The sequence below is a fragment of the Anoplophora glabripennis genome, unplaced genomic scaffold, assembly GCF_000390285.2.
Source record: "Anoplophora glabripennis isolate ALB-LARVAE unplaced genomic scaffold, Agla_2.0 scaffold496, whole genome shotgun sequence".
Classification (NCBI taxonomy): Eukaryota; Metazoa; Arthropoda; class Insecta; order Coleoptera; family Cerambycidae; genus Anoplophora; species Anoplophora glabripennis.
The window spans coordinates 145,125-164,291 of NW_019417305.1; the positions used below are offsets into that span (position 1 = coordinate 145,125).

General features: G+C 33.6%; 1 protein-coding gene across 4 annotated transcripts in view; it reads left to right on the forward strand.

Moving 5' to 3' along the window:
* The window catches only part of LOC108914927 (microtubule-associated protein futsch), a 62,080-nt gene that overhangs the window by 7,515 nt on the left and 35,398 nt on the right, over positions 1–19,167 (forward strand). For 3 of the 4 annotated variants that reach the window (XM_018720844.1, XM_018720848.1, XM_018720849.1), the window contains exons 2-3: positions 4,637–4,691; positions 12,650–12,761. In XM_018720844.1, coding sequence (XP_018576360.1) covers positions 12,650–12,761 — 112 coding nt within the window. In that variant the 5' untranslated portion in view covers positions 4,637–4,691. The remainder of the gene's footprint in view (positions 1–4,636; positions 4,692–12,649; positions 12,762–19,167) is intronic. The other variant, XM_018720845.1, reaches the window with a different exon arrangement.

The following is a 19,167-nucleotide window of genomic DNA, read 5'->3' on the forward strand; positions in this document are numbered from 1 at the left end:
AATGGTCGCGGCATGAGCGTAATTACTGTTTAATTTATACAGGGCGCGTCTCTGAAATTATAACGATGCCGTACCTATTCAATTATTCAACCGGCGAATTTGGAATTCGGATGAACGGGGTCGTATTTTGACTAGAAGGCTCGCTGTTGTCCAGAGAATAAAGCTTCTGCGTTTTCAAGGCTGCACGCAACCGGGCGGAATACTAACTGGATGCTTTATTTCTTATTGCTTTACTGCGAATGTGTGGAAATGGTTTTCTCAATGGCTGCATACATACCTGTGTAGTTGGTTGCCGGCTTAAGTCCACTTTTAATAACGGTCTAACGTAACACAAATCATTAATAAACATTGAAACTAACAAGAGCCCTAAGTTGGGTCCTTGAGGAACACCACTGGTTGCAACGGTAATTATTTGAACAGAAACTTTCGTAACAACAAATTTTTTGCAACGATTCCAGTAGGATTGTTCAAGTTCAAGGTATACATTGTTAAAACCTAAAAAAGTTCGAGTTTTTCTGGAGAAACAAGTTTTTAAAATGTTTGTAAACGGAGAACTTAAACCCCCATGCAATCTTTCAAGAGAAAAGGGGGTATTTTATTTGAACCAGAGGTTTCAAATCACGTGATTTAATTACTAACTGACTTCGGAAAGACTATACTTTGTTGTGATTTGTGTATTATAACCTTTATCTTTCTCTCCTAGGAAAAATCGGGAAAAATGCTGGAAATGTTCGCTTTTCGTTTCGTAGATTTTTTTAAAGCATTTCATTTTTGTTAGTTGGTGATTATGGTTTTCGCTATGTACAGCTAATAACTAGATTACCAACAAAACCAATAATTTATCAGTTTGACAAGCAACATTACACTAATTTAACAGTTAATAGAACAATGCGAATATTACAGTGATTATCCCACAAGTATTACTTTTAAGAACTAGGTATTATCGATAATTTAAATCTGGTATTATTATGTTTTTAATTCTTTATTATTACGCTTTGATCAACAAAATTAATAGATGTTATAAAAGTTTAAAATGTATTGATAAAAACCCCATTTAATTCACTCTCTTTCATTATCTTTATCAAAAGACAAATACAAGTGTCCTAATTATGTAATTAAATATAAGTTTGGAGTTTGGTACACTTACTTTCACAAAATTGTAAATTTCTAATGCCGTAGCCATAGAGGGTAAGTTTTGAATAGTGCAAAAAGTTTGGTTATCTTCGGAATAGACCTCGTAGTTAGAAAACCAGAGTGTAAATGAGAATTATATGGAGTTTATGACAATCACCAACTTAGTATGTCAAAATTTAATTGTCTTAATTTAAAAAATCTTGTATTGCGTTTAGAGAAAATAAATATAGAATATTTCTTTCAAATAGTTGCAGATTCTTATCGCGTAGATACGAAACAGCGTTTCATCCCACGAAATCCATAAGTTGTTCCGTCATCTCGTCTTCCTTGGGACCTAGTCATGTGTAAAATCGTAGTATCAAATACAGTTCGTGACTCATCCGAACCAGACAAACTGTCTATGACGCAGACATTCCTTCGGGTCAAAATTAACAAAACACTATTACTTTATTATGATTACTGTGTCCTCCACTGAATAATTCTTATTGTTCACGTTTCGTTTCCATTACAAACAACCGGTGCGGTTTTACGGGAATGCGCTGCGTTTGCTCATTTCGCAGCCAACAGCTGTTACAGATAACTGGAATTATTTATCAGCTTATTGCTGCATGAATGCAACTTTTTTATTTGTCAAATACACGAGAGTCAACGTGTAATCACCGGCTTTTAGCAAATCGCCGTCAGATCGCTATTATTTTTTTGTAACACTGGTGACACGTGTATCGATAAAATCTTTTAAAAAAATATTGCTGGAATCTAGTGTCTTTAAACCGTAAAAGCAGTTTTTGAGCAACGGACCGTGAAGAATAATAATGAATGAAGGGGCGATGAACTCCAGAATTATGCCTTAAAAGAGATGTTGAACTTACGTTTCATGAATAAGCAAAATTTTAGCTTGGTTATACACTGAATTTCGTAATATTTTGAACATGACAAGCATGGTAATGCGTTATTAGTGTGAGAATGTTACGATTTGACGTAAAAATTACATCTACCTGTTTGAGGTTAAAACTATGAGGCGCTTTCGATTCAGCTGATCCGGGCATGAAAGTTCAAATCGATTTGAACGAAGTAAATAGAGAAACCTCCTTATCACTTCAAGATTTAAATACTTTTATACATTGCAAAATAATTACTATCTTTGGTTCATGTGGTCCACTATCACTATCGAATTCCTCCCTAAATTAATTAAAATGCAAATAATGTTAAACTATATTTAGTGCGAATAATATTATTTTCACTTTTGAGCATCTAGGTTCTATGTAGATCTTAATCTTCGCCGAAATTTCACCACATAAATTAAATACATTAAAGCAAATTTATTGTTATGTGAAAAGGTGTGCATTATATAAACATTACTAATCCTAGCAAACTTTCACCTTATTATTTAGGTGATTTTGTTAACGTCTACGTAAGACATTCTTTGAAAGTAACTTCGTCTAGTTTAGAAAGAGCCAAAAATAAAAATTCATTGTGTACGTTCAAGTGTAGTTGAACTTAGAATTAAGGAAAGAAGGTAAAGGAGCATTTGTTTTGTCCAAATTTGGGTGTCCTTAAAATTCGTGGATAACGTAAAAATCTCTTGTATCAAAATATGTTAATCTAGGCCGACTTATGTAAATATAAAAGTCAAATTAGAGAAAAAAAATTTCAGGTTTTCTCACAATTTTACCACAAATAACGTTTAAATTGATGGAAAAAAAAATTCGAAAATTTTTTTAAAAAATTTTCGAGTTTTTTTTTTTTGAAAACCTTCCGGACATTGAGGAAAAGAAAATTCAATTGTTTCCAGCACGATTCGGCTTTTCCGTCTTATGGTTCTGTTCATCAACTTTTAATTGAATTAAAATTAAAGTTGATGATCCAAAATAGATTTCGACCCCAATTCATACCGTTTTTTGAGGCAAATTTCTGATTAATTTTTGTGCAGACTGTAATCACTTAAAAAACAGTTTTTTTTCAAAACTACCCTTTTTTGAAAAAAATTGTCGAAAATAATTTTTTTTAAAATTCACGTTATTTGCGGTAAAAATATGTGTAAACTCAAAAAAAAATTTCATTTTAATCATGATTATGAAGTGTTTAAGCTCAAAAAACGTAACCCTTTAATTTTTTCAAAAGTTTGACAGTTTGAAACAAAGAAACGGATCGCTAGATCGAGATGAAACTTCACAGAGTTCTTCTGGGTATAAAGATCTGTAAAAGCAAAGTTTACAGAATATTTGTTCTGTAAACTTTGGTAAAAGTCATGCTTAACATTAGCCATTTCGTGAATAGTTCTAATTTAGCCGTCAATTTTCTAAAAAGCCATAAATTACCTTTTTTTTCCTATTTTAAAATTCGTGTAAAAGATGAAAAAAATTGTTTTCCGAAAGGTTGCGACTGTACCACCATTTGCCGCCGAGATATCGATGATTGAAGACAAAAGTATCCTTTTGCATTAAAAGTCCGATATTTCGATGAAAAACCGAAAGTTTAAAAAAAGGAAATAGAAGCTGAATAAACAAACTACCTGGTCCATGCAATGGCTTAGCTGAAAGAAATGTTTTCAAGTCCGTGGACTTTGCAAAATTTTTTTGTCGCGATTTCTTAGAATTGCATGATAACCGTATAGCTTCTAAAAATTTTCGACCGAAAGATCTAAAAACTAGAATCTTACAGCTTCAAAATGCTGTTTTTTAATTCTCGATACGACCATTTTTTACCTAAATACAGACTGTCAAAAATCAAGGAAAAATGTTGGAAATTCTTTTTTTTTTCGGAATCTATAATAACTTTCGTGCGATGGAAACGAAACAGGATGTCATTAGCGAGCATCTCAACAGTGATATACGCTTAGCAGCACTCCATAAGCACCTAATCCGTATACTTTTAAGTACCGTATCTTTTTTAAATAAAGCGGTAAACAAACTTAACGGTTTTACAGCGTCATTTGGTTTCTTTACAACCAATAAATTTTTATCTGCTGAGGTAACTGTTCGTGTTCCAAAATAGCGATTCCTAAAAACGAGTAGTGATCACCGACTGATTTGCATAATTCAACAGTTACGCTCCGTGAAAATCTACTTCGTAATCTCTGGTATCTCTGAGATCGGGCTAGTTTTCGAACAAGTTTTCGCCGATTACAATATTTGTACTTATGCTGTACTAAAACAATAGTTTCTAAAAACCGTGAAGTGGAACAAAGAAATTATGTTTACCCGAATGTAATATAAAAATAATCGTACAGTTTTAGTGGTAAAAAAACTTTATAAGCGCTAAATTGCTTTCATAATTAAAACAGACTAGATTTAGTTTGAGAACAAGTATATCTCGAACAGGTTCTTATGATCTGCTGTCACTAGTACAAAATAAACAGCTTACAAAGCCAAAAGAAGCTCTGGGTATTGACACTAATAGTGTATCTGATATAAAAGGGATAGTTTATTTATTTTTTGACTGGTTTAAATTTTGAAAATTAAAAAGTTGTAGTTCTATCACTAGTAACAACTCTTGGTTTCAGGTTTTTACGATGAGGGGAGACAGTCCATGCAAAGGCTAAGTAAAACCACATCGAGGTAAGAACTACCAATTAAACTTGCCATCTATTACCCCGCGATCAGCCTCGCGCTATGTTCATGTTTTTTCACGCGCCGTATAATACGTTTACCAGATGTTTACACCTCTGTCAATGAGTGTACAATGTGCACCGCTATGTTTGGAAACGTCCAATTAATAATTAATTTAATATTGATGTCTTTCAATGAGCCGATAATCGATGGCCTTTTGTTGAACTACGTTGCATATGTGAAAGTTTTACGTGACTTACAAAAAAAGTTAAATGAAAGTTAGAAGATATTCATATTTCTGTAGCAGTGGTGTTTAAAATTACGAATTTTTAAAGAGCGTTCAAACTGGGAAGTTGCTCTCTTAAGAGGTTATAATTATTAAGATTGGAGCGTTTTACTTTCTAAATGTCAGGTAGGTGGGTAGGTGTTGCACGTATCCAATACCTGATATTTAATTCGATGTAGATGTAACAAAAACTAGTTCGTTTAAAACCGAATATCGACTATTAGAAACAAAAAAGGGGGCATAATGATCAATGTAAATTTTTAAGTTGATAAAGTAATTTCTGCATCAAATGTTTCTAGATATATTTTTAAAAAGAGTGGTATTTTTTCTCTAGTTTCTTATTGGGCCAGGAATTTTTTTGTTAATTCTTTGGTTACCAACGACGGGTACAAATGGCAGATACTATGACCAACACAGCGTAACCGTAGATGATTGCAACTTATTTATATTGGCTTTTGACATTGTGGACAATCCTAAACAAGTTTTTAACTCGACCTTATTTATATAGTTGCCCGTTTATGGGAAAATAAATGAATGCGTGCACTCCCCAAATTCCTCGTTTGTTTTGCCCTTATTTTAAACAATGGACAACTTGCATATATATATTTTTTAGATGTCTGATAACTAAAAATTAATTCATAAAATTTGGCGCCCAACATAAAAGTTTTAAACTGCCGCGCTAATTCGTGACGTCATTTAGTGCGATCGGAGAGATACTCGACAGAGACAGTTGGTCCGACAGCATGAGTATAGACTCTAGAAACCAGTGCTTTCAACTCTGACAAAACCACATTTTCACAGCTAATGGTGCAATTTACTTTTGTGTTATAATTTTTCCATGAATTTAAAATAAGGAATTTTAGAAAGAATTACGTTGCATTTGCCAAAATGAGAAATTTTATAATTTTTTGGTAAGTGCAAAATTATCATTGCAATAAAAAAAATTGGAGTGATGCTATCTTGTACTAAATCTAACCGAGATTTTGAAGAAAAAATAAATAAAAATGCATTTTTTGCGATGCAAATTGCTAATAACATTTTTTCCTTACTATGTGGTGCTTTCGCATGTTGATGTGTTGTTGTATAACATATTTTTAGCCGATTTGTAAAAAAAAATTTGGATTTTATTGTTATATCCGAACTCCTTCCTACCGAATTAAGATTAGATGGTAGGCGGCCGAGAAACAGGTTAGGTCGCACTGAGTGACGTTACAACACGTTCGTCATCTCGTGATAACATTCAAATTTATACATACCTAATTTTAAACATTTACAATTAAGTTGTAGCATTAAATAGATTAATTTTTTTACTACTGTTAGTTGTTATTTATATACTACAAATTTATGCAGTTTTAATAGAAATTAAATTTTCATGAAAGTACTGCAAGTACTACTACTTCCCGCCTATTGCTTTTTTTCATAATTTTGTAAATATTAGATTTAAAAATCGTCATCAAGAGTAGCAAAAATTTTTGGCAGTGTATATTTTCTTCCAAGGAAAATTGTATATTGTTACAATTTCGTTACATAATCTGTATTATGTTTTGCTCTTTGAAGTAAAACAATTCCTTGTGTCCTGTTATAGATCAAACTAAAGGCGAAGACTTTCACAAACATTAAATCTTCATTGGTGCTATTCGTATATGGGATTGTAGAAACAGGATTGTTACATCAGCGACGTAAAATAAACGGCACTGGTAATTGTATTACTTCTAGCTCTGCGAAGGTAACTCAACTGTTTTTATATTCAATTTTCATACAACGGCAACTCGTACCACCCTGTTATAATCCTCTTTTTCTCCACGAACTTACTTACAAACTGCGACCGGTCTAGGCTACGAATTTTACAAAGAAACCAAAAAACTGTATCCTATTCGAGACAAATATAACCGAGACAGATGTATCGAAAAAAGAGCGTGATTCATAACCGACCTGCTTTATGTTTATCGGCCATGGACCAGAAAAGTTTATGTTCTTGTTTATTGAGGTAAACACCGTTAAAGGTCGATTTAATACGTGTACGGATTCAATGAAAACGCCGCACGCACGACGAGTCCTATTTTTTTGCGACGGGTAATTGCCATATCGCTTAAATGGAGTAAGAGCCGATTTTGGTTTCAGTTGAGAGGCGCCCAACAAAGAAACGGCGTCGACCTGCGGTGGAAAAGATCGATAAGCCTTAAATTCCACACTTATAAATTGTTTCGGGTATTAAATAAATCAAGGCCAACAAGATTAATTTTCGAAATATTTGAAAAAAAAACAAAATTTTGGAAATCCGTTTTTGTTTCATTTCAGCTTAAATAACTAGATGGATTTCACAGGGTCTAACGATACTTACAGTGTACGATAATTCAATAAACAAAGAAATCTAAAAAAAATTAGATAAATTTAGAACGAATACATTGAAGATGAATTTTTCGAGACAAAACGTCTGAATCTGGTTCAGGCGGAGGCAGTACAGTATTGGGGGTCATGAAGGCTTGCGAAAAATGTAATAAAATTTCCAGGGTCGTATTTAAAAAAAAATTGATGATGGTCCTGGAGAAACGAAACGTTACATATAAAAATTGATTATGCCATTCGATAAAGGGCAAAAATCACCTCAAAATGAAACAAAAACGGATTTCCAAAATTTCGTTTTTTTTCAAATATTTCGAAAACTAATCATGGTAGCCTTGATTTTTTAGAGGAATAATGTTGGTTCCCTGATTACGCAACTATGCCCCCATTTAAGCTACTTCGTACCTCTTACCGTTTCCGAGATCCCTGTAGCGAGAAGCGAATTTGTAACAGCCTGTATATACGACGTGTATTGTTTGTTTGTTGATTGACATCATTACTAAACTATGTTTAATTATCACTGCACAGCACAACACTTGGAAATTATTGAATATACATAAAAGCTTATGTGGGCAAAATACTGCAGTATTTCGATTACAAACAGAATATTACTAGTATTTGTTACCCATTACTAACAGCATGTCTGTCATTTCAGACAATTATAAATCTCTCTGTTATCCATCTCTTTTTAATTTTAACACCCTGTATCTCTAAAACTGGAATCAGAAATTAAACATGACATGGCGTCGTTATTATTTTCACCCAAGTTCCTAATACGTTAATTGATAAACTACATATAGAAATGGAAAATAAAATATCGCGTTTTGCATCAAAGATTCCAGCTAAACCCTACGCTTTGAAATTTTATCTGAATCACTAAAATTTCGCGGATAAAATACTGAACTGAGTCAGATCCAGAAATAAAAGCCCATAGTCTAAAAATCACTTATAAATAGTCTGATAATTTTAGAACATTTGTGTTCGGTATTGGGGATATTCGTGGAATATCTCTTTTAACACTATAATTGACTTCAATCTTCAATGTCTTTCTGCGAAGCGACGCAATTACTCTTTGTTTTCTTCTGTTTCCAACTTGATTTGTCATTTTCAGAAATAGTCACAGAAAAATTAGTTTGTTTAGGCAAGTTCGGTGTTAACATCTACATCTTTGTCGTTTCATCTCTTACAATTTAAAAATGACAAAACAAATCCAAAACATCTAGATCTTTATACTGATACTGAACTTACTGGTCTGGTATGATCGCAATTATACCCTTTTCAATCAGTTTTATCATCAGGATTCTTAAATACAAAGAATAATCCATTCAGTTTCCATACACAGACCGTTCACGTGCGTACAATATCCTTGGAAGGAATGGGATGGGGCGAAGTCGAGCGGGACTATCGCTTTTTACCCATCATGCTTCGCTTCATGTTTATTAAGACTTCAGACATGGTTACATTGCGTTGAACATGTGTCGGTGAGACACAAACTCCGACATCTAGCGGCGACGCTGCAAAGTTGATACCTAACATTTTTTTCTGAATGTAAACAACAACTTAAAATTGTTAAACTTTGGAGATGCTCCTCGCGGCTCTGCTTCTGCTAGAATAATCCCCGAAGGTACTTTAAAAGTCAATTTCCACATCCTCCAGGACGCCAGAACGCGGTCCCCGAGGCCGCAAATCAGGAACCCAGACGGATTCGGTTGGGTTTCACGAGTTCGCCAGTTCGATGTGCCGATCTGCCCTTGCAGCATCCTTCTGGTTCGAATCGATATGGTCTGACCTCGACCTTTGCGCTACGCAGTTTAAGTACTTCCTTTTAAAGTCCTGTCATTGTTCGAGGTTTTCAGTGTTGTGTTCAACAAAGGAATACGGAGCTCGTTATGTATGTAAAACAATAGTGGCGACGCGTCTAACGTTACAGTATGGGTTGTCTGAACAGCGCGTCGGCTTATGGGAAGGATTCTATCATCAGAATAAGACAAGTATCTCCATACGTCTTAATAGTAGCTGATTTAGTTCATAACTTGAAGAAGTTTGATAGATCCTGTGTATTGTATCCATTTTAAATGCTAAGGGAAAGAATCTGTAATAAAATAGCTGTATTTTCAGTTGTTTGATGCTGATTTGGATGGTGTCTTTGATTCTTGACATCATCTGACCTTCAATCAGCTGTCAGTTGTTTTTCATGGCTTTCTGGATATAAATAAAATAGACCCAAAAGCAATAAACGTATAACAGCGTAGTTTTAAGTAAAATAGTTCATACATTTTCAAGATACAGTGGTATAATCACGTGTCTTCTTCATTTAGGGAGGCCTGATATCAATTTTTTGAGTTTATTGGTTGATATTAAGCCTTACAAACTCTAAACTGTGTTGTTAATTTTTTTTTACAATTTCACAAAGGTATCAGCGGAGTTTTCGCCCTTTTCAATGAAATATATATTGTTTTTATACAGGGTGTATCTAAATAACACCTAAACCTGAAAAGTTACGGCCCTCCAAATATTAAAAAAAAATTGTTTTTCTTTTTTATCTCCCATGCGTATCAAGCTAAAGAAACCAAACTTTGGTGAACATTATCTGTCAAAAAAACTACACTTTTTCAACCCTGAACTATTTTTGTAAGGGGTTGAAATAATCAACGCCTATAACATTTTTTCTTATAATTTTTTTTCGATAAAATTTTTCCTTAAAAAAAATATGTCTAAAAAGCCCCATTCATTTACTTACTAACTTTTTGATCTCTTCAAGTTTTTTCGAAAAGATAAGGATTTATGAGAAAAAAATAAATGTATTGCAATGCATTTTTAAAAAGGTGAGCTGTTTAACGCGAGTGTATTTTGCCGAAAATGTCATAGGGGTTGATTATTTCAACCCCTTACAAAAATACTTCAGGGTTAAAACATTTTAAAAAGTGTAGTTTTTTCACAGATAATGTTCACCAAGTTTGGTTTCTTTAGCTTGATATACATGGAAGATTTTTATATAGGAAAAACAATTTTTTTTAAATTTTTGGAGAGGCATAACTTTTTAGGGGAGAGTTTTTTCAAAAAATTTTATACCAAAGACCCCTATTAATTTTCATCAGAGAAGCGCCCCTTACATTTTTCGATGTTATTTAGATGTATAACAGTAAATAGTCATGTATGAAATAAAATCAAAATATACGTTGTTGTTGTTACTATATACGGTGATATTATTGGAATTAATTTGATTGGTAGTCAATTTACAAAAACAGTTAATTTTATCACTGAAAAAAGGTCGAAACATTTAGAAAGTATACAAATTTAAAGATTTGTTGATTTCTCTAACAATCAGAATACAGTAGACGAGAAAAAACATTATACAAACTTATTGAATACTGAATAATGAAACTAGAATAATAAGTGCCTTCAATAATCAAATGAAAATGAAATTAAATGAAAATTATTAAAACTTATTGAGGACTTCTGGAATCGTCCCCCACATAAAAATAGATGTGGCCGTAGATGCCACTCCGGTTTTTTTGTGGTGAACAGAGGATAGTTTATTTTTAGTTTATCATTTTATTCGGTTTGATTGGGGTGTGTGTTATTAATAAGTACCAATAAACATACCAGCCAAGCTATCGACGAAGTCAGAGGTTCCAAAAATGTTTCTTCATATTATTGTAGCAAGTTTTCACTTCAAATATTCAAATATACTCTCCAAGTTTGTATACAGGGTGATTCAGAACTTATCAAAAAAAAATAAAAAATTGGATGTACGGGGGACTCTTACAGATACAATTTTATAGGTAAAAAATCAAAAAGGGCAGTATGAAAATGATTTAAAATTACACTTCTGCACGACACTGGAAACTGGTCCACTGTAAAACCTGACCACGCACAATGCGACCGGCATGGCGGCAAAGTGTGATAAAAATGGGCAAAAACTTTCACAAGAAAAGAAATAAATAAAATTTTATAGCACCTATTTTATATCAGCAAATTCAACTGATTTTGCCGTTATTGTTATTATTAATTAATAAAATTAATTTGTGGTGGTTTTAAATAATAAAATAAATTGACATCCTACCTAATGTTACAACAACTGTTCAAATCTTTATCCGCCGACGTGTAAACACATTTGGGTCCATCTTACTCAGATTCTACGAACTAACACAAATGTTGTCTTACTTCACCATAACACAAATGCTTCATCATAATACAAAATGTTGTCTCGCTTTACCATCAATTAAATTGATATCCATCAACTCCCAAGTTGCTATACACGCAAGCTATTTGTGACAGTAACTACTAAAAAACTATTATAAACACCACAGATAACAGGTAAACACTAACGCAACGACGATTGTAAAATCTGATTCCAGTATTCGGAGTCTCTGAAGCCACGTGGCTCTCCAGGTGTATTGCGAATAATGCTAGAGACTACAGTTGTCCAGCTATGTAATGGTTGAATGTACTACAATTTCAATATTTTTTTCTCGGAAACTATAAGGATTTTACAATTTTTTTTTAAGATATTGACTCCATTTCTCATGCCGCATATATTCCCAAATTTTTTTTGTGAATCACCCTGTATAGTCTGTATGTTCTTGTATACTGAACATGTTAAAATTATAGTGAATAATGTGGATGGACACTAAGATAATGGTACGCGTTAAAAAAATGGATTGTTATTCAATATAACTTTAGAAACAGGCTGGTCCCATAGTTACAAATATGAGGACGAAATAAGACACCCTGTATATTATTTCCTTTGATTATTCAAATGGTGTGAGTGAAAATATTTCAAAGCTACCGTTATAAGATGCAACCTCGGGTTATGAATAAAGAGATGGTTAATGTAACATGTTCAGTGTATCCCGTATGATATTTATTATTGATATTTGTTTCAGAACAGATCGCTCTAGGCAGAAATTATTTATCCGCCACTTCACCTTGAGTATATGAAAGTAAAATATCGAAGTACACTATGTACATGTTCTGAATAATGTATCAATTATTTAATATTGTATTTCCGTGTACAACACCGAAGAAATGCAATTGCAATAAGCTCTCCAGAGTTATCATAAAAAATTAACAAACTCCGAACCTTGAAAATGTTATTTTATCCCGCTGCTATTTTAGTTCCTTCCTAAATTGCTGCTAGCCCGCTAAATGTGTGTCAATACTTACATGAGAACGAAGTTTTTTTTTCTACCTTTTAGAAAGCTCGTCCTAGATATTTCCGTAACACAATATAATATTCAGTTTTTTGTGGTACGAGATCGTTGATAATAAATTATTAGATAGTGAAAACGGTACCGAACGTCTAATTTCTTTTTGTCTTTTCTTTCTCCTTCAGATGTCATCTGCAGCCGTCGGGACTCACTCAGGGGCAGGTCCTCTCAGTTTAATGTCCTGCGTACGGGAATCGTCTCCGTTACAAGACTGCGACTCAGACAGTGAAAAAAATGGTAAGTCAGTAACCGTAGCTATGTAATTATATACGATGTCAAAGTTTAGAACAAGGGAAACCTTATTATATCGATTGACTGAAGTTTCTAAAGGATATTTCGCTGCCGTTGTCCTTACAGGTATTTGACGTTACAATTTATTAATTGGCGATGACCAAGAATGTGGTAATCATAGATTTTAATAATTCAGTAACTGTATCACATAGGTTGGTTTGGATTGGATCATCATCGGCAATGTCATTATCATCGTTAATTGGAACATGATGTATAGGCAACCCGTTATCGCACAACTATATCGTGTTGCCTAAGCTTTTATCATTTATTCACACCACACCGCATTAGCTTTCAACCGCAACATTGCTATTGTAAAAATATACTGTAAATTTAAATGAAATATAAAATAAATTTTTAATAAATCAGGCGCCCTCTTTGCGGATATGGTAGGGTGGAAGAACGCTGACTTAGTGCAGTGGATGATTGTTAGTCTTTCCTGGGCGCACATGCGGCTTGCTGAATAATAATACACAAGTCTCCGGCATCTGGGCTAGTACTTGCGATTAGAACGAGGGGTAGATTATATCAACTATCCGTAACCATCAACCCCGTAAAAGAGACTTACAAGTGAGTTTCACCTTAGTAACCAACTTGCTGTTATCGTCTGAGATGGATGGATTAAAAATCCCCCACAATTGTAATCATTTGTCGTGATCAGATGGACTGATATAAACAAACATCTATTTTTATTTCTCTTGAGTGGTTCTATTTCCCGCGTCATCGTTGTGTAATGGATATTGTCAACGACAAGGTGTTTTAGACGCTATTTCTATACATATACGCTTTAAGATAAGCTTTCCACAATAAAAATAACAAAAAATAGAGATATGTAAAAGTATTCTTTAATATCAATATCATAATGAGGTTTATCTTTAAATATTTTGAAAATGTTTGCACATACTGTTTACTGTTTACAGTATTACAAAAAAACAATTGAATAATGGAAATTACTACATTAAAGAAAAAAAAATTAATGGAACACCCTATACAGTGTAGGAAAGTACCGATGGTCTATCAAAAGTTACGTGATAGAAATCCATGTGATAGACAAGGATGGCTATAATGAAGGCGTCTAATAGTCAACGCTCATTTCCCCTTCCACAAATAAGAAGTGGATCTTATACAGTACAGAGGTAAAATGTAATACACATGTGGAATTTAGAAAACAAATTGGATTTATAATAAATTACATTTAAAATAAATAGTTTATGAGAATAAAGGAATTTTTGTAGGAACAAGGGTGCCAGACGTGAACTGATCCCTTGATAATATACAGGGTGGTCCGAATTTTATGCAGGAAACTTCTAGGGCAGATAGATTTCTTTAAAATAATATGTGTTTGCCGTATAAACATTGGTCTGGAACAGCCTCGTTTTAGAGATACAGGGTGTTGAAGTTGTTAAAAAAAATATGAGTTTTTGTTTATATCTCCGAAATCTATTAACCGATCTCAATAAAATTTGGTACAGATAATGTATGATAGTAGGCCTTACATTCCCTAAAATATAAGCTTTAAAGATTTAACCAGTGGTGTACAACTGGACAGGGGTCACCCTTTTTTACAAAAAAAAACTACGCCACTGCATTTCTTACAAGTTATTGTAACGTATTTATATTCTAATGCACAAAATACGTAAAAGAGGTAACTTGAATTTTTCCCTAAGATTCGCCGTTTTCAAGTTATTCATACCAATATAATCCCCTTATGCAGACATTTCTACCCATAATATTACAAGAATATTTATGTTTATGGTATAAAGTAAGTGCAATTTGTAAGCACATCAACAAAATTCTTTACAATGCGTAAGGAACTAAGGTGGTGTGGAAACACCTTAGTTCCTTACGCATTTTAATTTCCCCTGGAAGCCTAACCCACCATCTTTACAAATAAGGACAACTTAAATCAAAATAGTAATAAATGTACATTTACCAAAGGCGAAGGGTAGTGAATTTTCACAACCTGCATATTTGGTCACAAGAAAATCCTAATGAAATTCGTACAAGATCTTTTCAACACGAATTTTCTGTGAACGTTTGGCTCGGATTAATTCGCAATAAAGTTTGTGGACCTTTCTAAATCCGTCTAAATTCCCAGTCATTTCTAAGAAACCATCTATTTGAATTATTAGAGGATGTTCCATTAAAGCTGAATACAATGTATGGTGCACCTGCGCATTCTGGGAGAATAATATAAGAATGGCTTAATTATTTGGGTCGATGGATAGGTAGAAGACTAAATGCCAATGTCAACCATAATTATGAGGGTTCAGTGTCTTGGCCAGCCAGATTGACATATCTAAGCCCCCTGGACTTCTATGTTTGGGGTTATCTGAAATGTAAAGTTTATTCTACTCCAACAGATACAAAACCACAACTACTGCAACGAATAGAAGACGAGTGTAATACAATTGTTGTAAATATGTAAAGTTAATTTTGTTTCTTGTTTAGTTGCTGCTGCTTGGCAAATATATATTTATTATTATTTTGATTTAATTTAAACTAAAACACCCAGGAACACTACCTCACAGGTGGTGTAAACAATTTTGTTGATGTGCTTACAAATTGCACTTACTTTTAAGCATAAGCATAAATATTCTTAAAATATCATGGTTAGAAATGTCAGCCACAAGGCAAGTATTGGTTTGAATAACTTGAGAACGGCGAATCTTAGGGAAAAAATGTAAGTTACCTTTTTTACGTATTTTGTGCATTAGAATATACATACGTTACAATAACTTATAAAAAATGCAGTGGCATAGGTTTTTTGTAAAAAAGGGGGTGACCCCTGTCCAGTTGTACACCACTGGTTGAACCTTTAAATCGAATATTTTAGAGAATGCAAGGCCTACTGTCATACATTATCTGTACCAAATTTTATTTAGATCGGTTAATAGATTCCGGAGAAATAAACAAAAAATCAATTTTTTTTAACAACTTCAACACCCTGTATCTCTAAAACGGGGCTGTTCCAGACCAATGTTTATAAGGCAAAAACATATTATTTTAAAGAGATCTATCTACCCTCGAAGTTTCCTGCATAAAATTCGGACCACCCTGTATATATATATATAATAATAATATATAAAGAAATTATTCAATTTCTAAAACCCTTAAAAGCGTATGGCACTGGATCCCTTGACAGGCAATAATTTATTACTTTGCATCGAATATGATCCTACTACAGTGTAATAACTGACTCTCCTATCTGATGTGTGATGAAACGCGCTGCATCCGTATCACCAAGAACGGTAGTATTCTCAGCATTGTGAGAACACGGTATATTATAACGGTACGGGGTAATGTGGGTGGTTGGAGCGCACTTATACTCGTACATATGGACTCCGCTATGACCCCAAGGCGGTATGAGTACGTAGTCATTCACAGGAGACCTACATTGCTATATTTCTTACGCTGATCTCTCGAATGCCTGTCTTCCTCGGTGCTACCTTATAGCAGGCAAGATAACGAGATTTGTAGAAGTACTCCGTTTCGTTTTACACCTACATACGTGGCTGCATAATTCGCATTCTTTTTCGAGACGCAACGAATGTAAATAAATGTATAAGAATGCATTTTGCTGCGTCAGGAGAACATGTTAAGAATTGTGAGGTACAAGTTACACTTTAGATGGAAACTTGCGAACGGGATACAAAAAGCTCTGCTACTGAGCGCTTGCGAGACCCAATTTAAATTTAATTTTGTATCTCTAACTGGAATGCGTTTTGAACAGCATGCAGGACCGCCGTAGTGAATAATAATCTCAGTTGGAACCCTTCCAACACTATAAATACGAATAGAAGTCGGCATTTACGTGGAAATGCGGAAATTTGTTTATATAAACTCCAACTTGGAAGTTTCTGATAAAATTCTTCGTGGCACAATCTGTCAATGACGGATTTTTCTGGTTTTAAAACGATCTAGCTCTGAATATATCATCTGTGGGATAGCACTAGCACTTAACAAAGGCGATGATGGCATCCAATTTATCTTCAGCTTATAGAATTTAGTGCTATTGATCTATAAAAAGGCTCGAAGAATTTTATGACGTACTTACTTTCTAGTTTTACGTACTTAGGGCTCAAGGAATATCGACGCTTATAATGACCAGCATTATCTCGAAAATGTACGGGCATATTGAATGAATATTTAAAAGGGTCCGTGCTGAAATATTCTAGAAAGTGTGCCGAAAAAAAAACAAGCTCTAAATAGCAAGGGACATAAAATATCCTTCTACATTACCGCCTTTACGTGATACGTGTCCTTTCGCGGGGCATGTTATGTGAGAGACTTTTTAAAAATTAAAGTTTTTTATTTACTTGCTTGGAAGAGAAGTCAGGTAATTCGTTGACATACAGTAAATACGTCGAGGTACAAAAACTCAATTGACAGAAGAAGGGAGTATTTTTTTAATAACTTTAATGACACAAATCGCTGTACAGGGTGATACAAGGCTGATGCCTAGCCGCCATTGCAGGAAAATGGACAGAGCAAATGGGAAACCATAAGCGGGATTTTTTGTGGCATTATACAAATATTTCACTTAAAATTGCATCGAAATATTTCTCCAAGTTTTACGATATCTCTTCCCGTTCAAAAGATATAAAATGATATGTATAGAGACAAATAATGGTTCAATCAAGTCTGTTACTGACTTTATCAGCGTTGCTGTCAATATTAGTTGCGATATTAATAAATCTATTTTAAATTAACTTTTATCCAACACTCGTATATAATACTATAATTTCTTTGGTTTTAAAGGAATATTGTGGCCTATAAGTCACTAGTGAGTTATACGTTATACGTTATAGAAATCATAAAAAGAAAAATGTTTGGTTTATTTTTCTAGATTTTTATTAGAAAACCAGTTTGAAACAGTAATAAGTCAACAAATAACCTAAAATGCAACAAACTTACAATCTACCTACTTATTAATATTAATATTAACATTTATGGTAAAGCCGTAATTTGATGCCAAAGGATTATTGGAATCATTTTGTGATTGTGGTAAATTTATAGAACAGGTTATCCCTTTGCTTGTGCTTGCTTCAGGCAAAGTTTACAGAATAAATATCAGTTGTGGCACGGGCATTGCATGCCGCTTCTGCTTTCCCCTTCCCCGCACACCCGCTGTTGGGGAGCGAGGAACCCAGCACATACATAGTGCGTCAAGTTGTCGATGCGAACGGTAGTGGCGATTTGTACAGAGTAGACAAAAAACGCGAAGGGAGATTAGATTGTATTAAAATGCCTGTGGTATATTGTTCGGTAGATGGTTGCACAACAAAGCGTGGAAGTGGACTATCATTTTTCAGGTGTCCAAGAGATGAAGCTAAGTGAGTTTACATTTGTTTTAATTATAATATTTTACGATAAACTCAATCAGTATTACTTCTTTGTTCTTTTAGAATATGCTATAACGGAAGTTAATATGTTTTTTTAAGGTTTATTTAGGTATTTCGCCAATTTTAATTAATTAATTAAAATATTTATATTGAATTCTGTATTATACTCGCGTATACATTGATTATTATTACAAACAAAGAGGCTACCACTACTTACCGAAGTAATACTCCGTTAATATTGGATTACAGTGGTAACTCTTTCACAACCTACAGAAATACCTCTGTTATCAAAGCTATCATTAATAGTACTTGTTTCTGGTAGCGTATTTGTTTGTAATAATAATCAATGTATACGCGAGTATAATACAGATTTCAATATAAATATTTTAATTAGTACATTCAAACTGGTGAAATGCTCAAATAAACCTTTAAAAAATAAGATTAACATTAATTTTACAGTAAAAAATGATAATTTGTTGTTATTATTATTGCAGATGTAAAATTTGGAAAAGTCAATTGGGGTTCTCTGGTGAACACAAATATGCCAATCTTACTCCAGACCAATGTTACGAACGAATTAGAATTTGTAGTTTACATTTTACCCCTGAGAGCTTTATGGTAGGTCAACAACGTCTGCATTACAATGCGATTCCTTCGCTGCTTCTGTCGAGGACGGAAAGTACTGTTTTTGCAACGACTTCTAAAGCAATCACAAGCAGGGAATATACTGATGTATGTGTTCAAACGAATGCTAGTATTCATACAGATGCATGTGTACAAACCCAGGAGCATTTAAAACGTAACCAATGGTGTCAAACATCACAAAATATTTCGGCGACAAGTCCAAGAAAAACGGCGTTAAAAAGAAAAATTAAAATACTGGAAGAAGAAGCCCACACTTCTAGAATCAGAAGAAGAATTGAGACAGGATTAACTGAGGATGATGTTATTAAATTTTTGGAAGATAACTATCCAGCAGAATCTTGTGATTTCTTGAAAACACAGCTTTT